The sequence below is a fragment of the Habropoda laboriosa genome, unplaced genomic scaffold (genome assembly GCF_001263275.1).
Source record: "Habropoda laboriosa isolate 0110345459 unplaced genomic scaffold, ASM126327v1 scaffold68, whole genome shotgun sequence".
Taxonomy (NCBI): domain Eukaryota; kingdom Metazoa; phylum Arthropoda; class Insecta; order Hymenoptera; family Apidae; genus Habropoda; species Habropoda laboriosa.
In genome coordinates, this window is record NW_017100195.1 from 442,231 (window position 1) to 452,125 (window position 9,895).

Below are 9,895 nucleotides of genomic sequence, written 5' to 3' on the forward strand. Positions count from 1 at the left end.
ACAGAGATCGCGAGATAATTGTTATTGATTAATAAAACGAAGGTCGTACGTTTCTCGTTATATATGTAATGGTATTTGACATTCGAACGTTTGCACTCTTGCTGTGTAGTTCGAAAAGACGTGTCAGAAAGAGTCCTTATCCTTGCCTTACGAGTCATGCTGAATTACTGTTATAATAGTGCACTGTATTAGTGCAGTGATTATTAATCACTTATTCTATTCTACGTAAACTGTCATTTTCACAACATATTTTTTCCAATACTTCAAATTTTTTATCCTATATTATGATTCATCATTTTCACAATATTTCAAATTTTTTTATCCACTATTATAACTCACCATTTTCACAACATATTTTTCCCAGTATCTCAAATTTTCTTTCTCAACGCTACAATTCACCATTTGCACAATACGTTAAGTATAATTTCCACAATATATTTTCTCCCCATAAACCAAAAATCCTTCGACTGGCAATTATTCGACCGGTATATCCGCGATTCGCACGAATAGGACAGTGATCGAGACGATTTTCATTATGTGGCTTACATTCCTGTTTCGGTGTTCCCGAGGCGGTCAAACGCAGAGTATAATTTGAACGGCACGTACGGAGATAATTTACCGAATATTCGGAATCACGTTAAACCCCGCCCGGTGGAATACCGGTCCGGGACGAAATTAATAACGGGGGCCAAGTATCGCGGGGCATGGGCTACCCGCGTTCAGTTCGGTGCAAAGCTTTTAGCCTGGTAAATTTATTACGATCACGCTAACCGATGGTACGTGCGTGTGCACACGCGCCTCTTCATCGGCTACGCCAGCCAGAAATGCTTGAAATTTCTCCGCAGAGCGGATCGAGCTTGTTCGGTTCAGGGGCGCGCTACGGTTCAGCTTTTTCTTAAATTCACCCACGTCACGCGAGCTTTCATGCTCTCGATTGCCATGCGTGCGAGTACGACCAAGGGCAAGGACAATCACCTTCCGCCACTGGGATCGAGCTTCCGTGCTCTCTCTCTCTCTCTCTCTCTCTCCGTGTTCGCTGAACTTCGTAACGTTTAGGGGCCATTAACGAGAATAGATGGAAGCGGAGGTTCCACTTTTTATTTCTGCGTTGGAGGAGGGATCGAGAGGATTTTCGGTAATCGTTATGGAGATAAATTGTTTCCGGTGCTGGTGTGTTTTTTTTTTATGACTCATTGTGCGGTTTGTTTGACGCTTTTGTTGTTCGGTTGGTTAATTGAAGAACGTTCAGATGCAATCGGGGTGAATTTTGGTTAAACGGAGTTAAAGGGACGCTTTATTTTTTTTTTAATCCTGATTTTTAATCCTGGACGCTGGTGAAAGTGATGAAAGTTTTTCCCTCTACTTTAGCGAGGGTTGGTTTTTTTTTCGAAGAGACCGATGAGAAGTGTTTTTTCTATGTTATATTAGACGTGGAACAGAGAATTTGAAGCGTAGAGGAAATTCTACGTTATTACCAAACTTCGCTAATGAACATTGTAAGGTGAACAATGTTGCGCCTCTTCCCTGTGAAACGCGTGACGAGGGTACTGATATAAAGGCAAAGTGCATTACCAAGTGATGTTAATAAACGGGTAATTATTCTGCCAATTATTTACCAACAATTTTAAACAAAAAAGAATAGTATCAAATTTCATTAAAAAATTGAATACAAATTTTGTAACATTTCAAATTCACGAAACTAAATGAAAGAATTATCGTTTAGAAATAAATTACCCTTAGGATTACAAAGTTGAACATTTTAATTACTACAATATATCTAATTAATTTCTCAATTATGAAAGTGTATTGCTACGTTTATTTTGTGTGTATTATTGGTAATCGACTTAGTTCCCACGTTTTTCATAATTCTTCCTACTTTACGAACGAAAAACGTATATCTACGAGATCCTATTAAATTAAGGGACCATCGTTCTCGGAGTTTGGCTGAAAATCCGATAGATTAAGATAAGCTGGATAGATGGAAAGGATGGGCCTGAGCCAATGTACACGGCCACTGGTTTGTATCACGGTTTTCGTGTGAAATTCCACGCAGAATTTATAGTTCTATAGTTCTATCTTCGTGCATTATCGTTATTCGCTGTTTGAGAATTCATAGGTTTCGAGCTGCGGAATACCGTTAACGCGGGAGGAACTGAAGAAGCTGGAAGACGAAAGGATCAAAGTTATTAGGATTACGAAACAGAAATACAGCGCCATTCGTGAATTGAAGTAAAAATAGCTGTTAGCCTATTAATAATAGCTTGCAAGCTAATATCATTTCTTTAGAAAACGATTTTAGATCAAATATCACAGTATTTTCTGTTAGATACTATTGCACAGTATTCTTGATTTTCTTTTCTTTTTAAATATGGAATTAGATGAAATATCGCAGTATTTTTTATTAGACACTATTTAACAGTGTTCTTCGTGTCCTTTTCGTTTTTAAATATTGCATTAGATGAAATATCCAGTATTTTCTATTACTATTTTATGGTATTCTTCGTACCTTTTCGCCTTTGTGCTGTTTCAGTGCATTTTGTAAGGTTCGACTGTAAAGTAAATGTAAGAGTAAAGAATCATAACTGATTTTTAAAATGACGTTGGTTCGCTGGTCGATGGTTGGGTGCAATAATGTGTGGACCGCTGCCCTTTTTCCTGTTTTTATACGCTTCTTCGGCCGTTAGGGCCCTGCAAGTGCTCCTTGTCTAGGGCCCCCTGCGGCTCAGGTCCCGCGGTCGTTGCCTAGGCGCGTCGTACAACGCCTTACATAAATATTAATTAATTCAGTAACACCTAAAAAATCAGTACAAATCTTCGACGTTTAAACTTCATTTCACCCAAAATAACGCTAAGTGGCCACTCGTCCTGTTTCCCCCAAGCACTTGAAACACAAACAAGCCTCCACAATCCTCGAAACAGAAGTTTCGATACGATCTAACACCTGCCTTCCACGCGTTACTCTAACTTAATACATCCTTCACCTCGATACAATTCTCCTTGCACAAATCCTTGCGAATAACATGCTCGACGTACGAGAATACCTCGTATCAATTGGATGTATCTCAATTTCCAATTACCCGGTCACGGTTATTTGTCGAAGAGGAAGCGTTCGATCCTTGGAGAGGCAGTTTCTCCTATTCGACGGGCTTTAATCCTGCAGATGGATCCTGGTGTAGAAGCGTCGTCCGTTACACGCCGCTGCGACCTTTTCAGAATGTCAGCGAACGTTATAGACAGTTAACGGAGGGGGATCGAGGATGGAACAAATACACGACCTCTTTTTTCTTTTTTTTCGTGTCGCGTCTTGTATCCCACCGGGGGAATTGAAATTATGATTACGAGGCGGCGCCTCCACGGTGGCAAAGGATATCAATTTTAAAGCCGCTTCCCGTGGCACGTTCCGTCGAACGTGGGATATTGGATCCTTGGAGGAGGACGCATTTAATAAGGCCTCCTGCGGACGAGTCGAAGACGAGGATTTCGAGGATTTGGATAGTATCAAGGTCGAAAGTGTGTACTTTTCGATGAGAATTTTCTTTAAGCATTCAATTTTGTTATTTTCCTTTGTGGTTAAGACCTTCCGAGAGTTTGAACGCAGGGTGGGAGACGTGAAATAGGTCACCTAATTATCTTCTCTAGTTGTGGCAGTAGGAGGAATTTTATTTGATGGAAGAGAAGTGAAAAAAATTGAAAGGAAGTTTCACGTTTGATTTAAAATTTTGGACTCCGAGATTCTTACTTTAAGGTCATTTTATTATGCATATTTAAATGCACGTCGATGTCTGCTGCGAGATACAGTAGGAAAAAGTGCACACGTTCGTGTGAAATAAAAAAAATGAAAGGAAGCTTCACCTTAGATTTGAAATTTTAGAGTTGAAGGATCTCATATTAAGGTCATATTATTTTTCTCGTTTAAATGCACTTCAATGTCGGCTACAACATACAGTACAAACAAATATATACGTTCGTGTAAAAGAATTGTAGGTGTCCATAAAAAAAAAAAAATGTCTTTCATATTATTCACCATTTGAAATCGTCTAAATTTTAAGCGTAGTAAATTCTTAAGCGTAGAAATTTTCTCGGACCACAAATTACGGAAATTTTCATCGAAATTATTCCAAGTACCGCGACTAATCGTACCGCAAACGATCTGAAATACCACTCGAACGGTGTCAGAAAAACAGTAACGCTCTCATTAGGCATTTGACGATGCAGAGAGTTCCTGGAATCGAGTTCCTTTCAAGAATTACCGTAAACAGTTCTCACCGTGCATTACTTCGAATCAATAAACCCGCTAACACGACCGTCAGCCTGTCAATATAATAATGTTGACACATAACCGGGGCGAACGAGGGTAGGATAAGGGGCTTGGCGGAGGGAGGAGGAGATGGAGGAAATAGCGCGCGGAGAGTTTCGTTGATCGATCGTCGGTCCTTCGGTCACGAGAACGATTCGTTTCGCCTGTGGATAAATCGAAACCGCCGCTTTAATTACTCTTGCCAGTGTCTTGTTGCATGCGCAGCAACGTTTTCATCGCACGATATTGTAAAAAAAAAAGAAGGGAAAAAAAGGGAGGAGGAGGAAAAAAAAGGGGGTAGCAAGTGGCAGGAGCAATCGATAGCTGCGCCGCGATAAAGCACCCAACGCCGCCGCCGTCGTCGACCGCCTCCATATTCCGCGGCAAATGGAAATTCTGCCGCGCGGAAATCGATATTTAATAGGCGCTGTTACAAATTGAACCGAATCACTGGTAATCGCGATTTAATCGCGTCTAATATCTATAACATTGTTCTATGGATCATCGTTAATTCGACTATGGTGCTATCTGTGCCGCCATGATTGCACAATGACGTCCTTAGGGTATTAGAAGTTTGGCGACGTTTGAATTGGAATTGTTTCGTTAGTTTGCTTGAAGGAATTGTTTTTTAATTTCACTGTTTTTCGAAGTACGGGATTGTAGGTCAATTTTAATTTTTGTGATACGATGGAATGTTTGCGAGTGGTCCTTTTTACTCCTGTTTCGATAAGGTTTATTTTAGGTACTTTTTCAAAGTGGTATCGTGGAGTAAGAACAGCGAAAATGATGAATTTTGTAGTTTGGACGAAGATCATTGTGTTGATTAAATTGTGTAATTTTACAAATGTTGGTAGTGTAATGGAATTTTTGTGAGAGGTCCTGTTCAGCCTCGTTCTGATAAGCTTCGATTTCAGATCCATTTTAAAAGTGATATTACAAAAGGTAAAATAGTCAATTTTGCAGTCTGGACGGAGATCATTATGCTGGTTAAATTTTGCAATATTAAGTTAAAATTTTGTACGTATTTTTTCAATTTAAATATTGCACTTTTAATTTTTCACGAGCAACAAATTATGGTTATCGATATTAGAAAAAATGGGAGATTAGAGAATGCATATATTAGAATTTTTGATTTTTCTTTATTACATCGTTATCGTATTAAATATTCAGTAACGAAATACCGAGCAATCGCCTCCACAAACCTCTTTCTAATTCAAAACTCCCTTAATACACGAAACATCAACTATTTAGCGGTGTTAAAATTTTTACAATCCCCAATAAACCCGAATCTATCGAAGCCGTAATTTCAACGGGGCTGTGTTTCATCTAATTTTATATATTTCCCGGCAGCGTCGTAAAAATTTAAATTAACAGAACGACCGTTTCAATGCTTCGTGAAAATTGCTTCCGCATACCGCCGCTAATGGAATTTCTGTTCAAGCAGATCGATTATTAACCATTAATAGGTCATGCTGGATTTCCAGAAGGTGCATCGAGTGTCGGAATTTTCATCTCACTATATCATTCTATCCCTTCTATTTAACAATTTAAACATCGATAAATTAATTGTATACTAAAAACTGTTCAATAAATGTCCCGCAGAAATTATCAAATTATTTTTTCATATTTCACAAAGTTCGCAACTTTTTTTTTTTTTTTAATATATTATTACAATTCTTCAAAAGTTGAAGAAAATCTCAATGAGAATTGTTGATAACAAGGGTATCCCCGATTTAATAAGAGATGTCGAGGGAATTGACACGACTATGACCCTATGCTATCGATTCGCTGCTATCAAGGTATATGCGCTGTCTGATCATAAACAGTCGTGACTACTGGCTCTCTGCGAGTGACCTCATACCGCTCGTTTCAAACGATTTCTTCTAAACGATCGAAGCGCGCAAGTGTTGCGGGTATGGCTGACACGATATTTCTCGATTACGCAATTGATAAATACGCGAGCATCGATTTTCCACGAGTAAACGAATTTCACGGTATAATAAATTATTTTGAGAAGTTTCCAAACGGATAGTACGCCATTCAAAGTGATCGAGGGTAACTGTATGTAGGGCAACAGTTGTGGTCGTTCGAAATATTTTCCAAGTGTCGAATAATTGGTTTTCTGTGCAGAAGCAATTATTTTGCTATGAAAATTGCATTCTTTATGAAAAAAAAAAAAAAAAAATGTATCGAAGTATTTCCTTTACTTTAGTATATATTTGGAGCATGAATAATAATTTTTAAATATTCGAACTAAATATCAAGTTAAATCTTCTGGAGTATAAGATTCGATAAACCGTCACTCAATAGAGAATAAAAAAATTGTATAAACGAATCTGAAAAAGTACAGCGAGAAACATTTGAAAAAAAGTGAAGCTGCAGTTTGAAAAAAGTGCAAATTGTTTTTACGGGAAATAAAAGATTCTATTTGTTTTTATCTTGCCACAGAAACTTGTTGCTATTGTTCTTCCTGACCGAAAAATCGAAACGTACAAATGCCATGGGATATCGATTTTTATAATTGTGTTTCTATGGAAAAGCGTGTACAATTCGAAACGTGGTAACATTCACACTGTAACGGTCAATAATATTCCCAGTGATTAGAACGAAAAGTTTCACTAAAGTAAACGCAAAGTATTCTTTCATTTTCTATATTGCGTTGTGCTTTCTATCATGACAAAAACCGCGAGTCACAGCATTATAAATACTAGGAAACTTCTTTCTACGAACCTAGGAAATAATTAAAAAAGGAAAAGATTGATCACTTTTGACATATGAAATTAAGAAAAATATGAAAGTTAACGAATTGAATGAATTGAAAAATGCGAACAACAGTGAATTCATCGGTAAGATATTCCCGGTAAAGCAAACAGCGACGAGTGAATAACTTAAAAATTCCTACGTGCACTCTAACGAGACCTAACACGCAACTCGACGGCGTTTTCTGACCATTATCAGGCCGTAACTACTGCGCGAGCTTCGTTGCCTCGTCTGATATGATCGGTCCGCAGCCGCTGACAATGGCCCGGCCTGTATTCACTGTTCTTTTCACAGCCGCATCGATGTAGGTCATGGTAACATCATATTCAGGATTTTTTACTGTGCCGCCAGTGAATTGCTACCAGCTTTCCATTTCTACCGTCGTCTTCTTTTTCCCTCTTTCTAATATTCCATCTCCTTTTCTCTCCTACACTCGCTTTCTTCTTTCTCTTTTTTTACCTTTCAGTTCCCCTGTTCTCTCTCTCTCTCTCTCTCTCTGTTTTCTGTCCTCGACCATTTTTATTTTTCTCAATTTTAATTCTTTACACGCTCACTCTCTTTCTCTGTCTCTCATATTTCTCTCTCTCTGTTTTCTTCTTTATTTCTTCATCCTTCACTCTCCTTGTTTTTTCAGCCACCTCTAGCAATTCTTCATTATACACATTTTTCTCCTTTTTCTTTTCTCTAGCTTTATACCGCTTTTATCTCCTGTGTCCTCTTTACTTTATATTCTTTCTCCTTACTCTCTTCTTTTATTCTGCGTTTCTTTTGCTCTCCATCTTTTTTTGTTCTCTACTTCACATTTCCTTCTAGCCTACATTTCCTCTTCTATTCTTCGTTTTCTTATTTTTCTCATCTTCCATCATGCCATACTCTTTTTCCCCCTAGACAGTTCTGTTCTTACGGTTTCATTTGTTATATTGTAACACGTCCGTGTGACAATAGAGAAATCTTATCGCGATGAAAATTAATATACGAAATTTGCGAATATTAATATTCACAGTGAAAGTCGATCCACCGAATTTAGGTTAAATTATCTCGGAGCCGATGAATAGAGGTATGACAGTATTGCCGAGAAGGGACAAGAGTTAATTTCGGTCACGATCTTCGTCTTGGTAGCCATTGTGAGCTAGTTGGATCATCAGTCGAACCGCAGCGTGGAAAATTATTCGCGTCTCGTGGACCTATTGTTTGCAGAAATTGATCCCTTTGAAGTACGAGCTGAGAGTTTAACGTATTGTTCGCTGCGGCCTTTTATGAGACACATCTGTTCGCGGTACCGGGGATTATTTGCATTTTGCACTGCCATTGTTCCGGGAATTTAATGTCTCCGAGATCGGGACGAGGATTCTGAATTCTGTGTGCTCCTTACGTGCACGATTGTGTGCTAATATCGTCTTTGTGCTTTTTCCCCTTGAACTATTCACTTGTCCTTGGTATTTTTTCCATTAATACGCATGTTCTTTGTGATTAACAACTCTTGGAGGAAGAATTATATTTCTCTTTGCAATTGATAATTCTTAGAGGATACATGCACAGAAGAAATATTTTATTGTAACCGAGATGATGTAAGATCATATTTAAATTATTTTATTAATTTTATTATTTTGTAAATTTAAATAACCATATTTACGGGTTCAAAATTTGGTACATTGTTATACCATTCTTGGATATCCAATTTCTCGTTCCATCTTTAAATTAGTACTTTGCTGATAAACAGATTTCATTTGTCGCTAAAAACCGTGATCGAGATTACCAGTTACCTCGTTCAACTTAAACCTGTAGCATTACAATTTCCCGTCCAAAGTTACTTTTCCCAAAAACTTATTCAAACGGCCACAAAGCTTCATTCTATATTTTCTACTAATTTTTTCACAAGAAATCACCTCTTCATCAATTGCACCTGCACAACACCAAACTAACATACAATATTCTTCTTTCACAGTTACATATCTAACACAAAATGCATCTCTAAAAACAAAACTAAAATGCAACAAACCTAGAAATACACGTTTCGAAGTTTCTCTTTAATCTCTTCTATTATAATTAGAACTTCCATCGATCTTTCTCATCTCTAATTCCAAAACTCAATCTGCCAGAACCTCGTCCATACTCCACCCAATCTACAATCACCTCTCGCCAGCTACTCAAATTAACAAACCTGTTTCTTTCTGTTTCAGCGATCACTCGATAAGCAATCGCGTGGATCGACGGGGTCACCCGACGCACTGTGAGTGCGGTGAAGTAACCAGGCCCTTATGACGACGCGAGGAAACGGCCGAGAGTGCCCTGGCCACGTCGCAGTCCGACTTTTAGGCCTAGCCCACTCACTTCCACTCGTCCCCCCTCGGCCGTTTTACCCTCTGAGAGAGAAAAAAAAAGAACCCCACCCACCCACTTCTCCATCTATCCAAACTCATCGCACCTTGTACGTTAACATACCCGATCCGCCCTCTCTTCCACTAGCACCCCCCCACACACACACCTACACAGGTATACACACACATGTACAAACGGACACACGCAGCACCGTGCAAGGAGCGGAACAAACGAACAGGTATAGAGGAAGGAAACGATCCTTCGTTGAAAGAGGAGTTCTTTCGAATTATTCTTTCGCGATCTCTGCTGAAGCATGATTTCGAGGAAGGTAACAATATATTGGGACGTCCCATAAGTTCGTGACGTGTTTTGATTTATTTTTAAAAAGAAAAATTTTCTAATTTCTTTGTATTTCATTTTTGATAAGAAAGAAACGTAAGCGCCTTCTCATTCCACAAATTTTTTCCTTGAAAAAAGAAATTCCTTTAGAATTTCCTTGGATTTTTGTTAAAATGTTTT

General features: G+C 38.5%; 1 protein-coding gene across 1 annotated transcript in view; it reads left to right on the forward strand.

Annotated features, from left to right (window-relative positions):
* The window catches only part of LOC108570328, a 69,938-nt gene extending 60,413 nt beyond the window's left edge, over positions 1 to 9,525 (forward strand). The window contains exon 3 of the mRNA XM_017932168.1: positions 9,238 to 9,525. Within this exon, the coding sequence (XP_017787657.1) occupies positions 9,238 to 9,319 (82 nt within the window). The 3' untranslated portion in view covers positions 9,320 to 9,525. The remainder of the gene's footprint in view (positions 1 to 9,237) is intronic.
* The last annotated feature ends 370 nt before the right edge of the window (positions 9,526 to 9,895 follow it).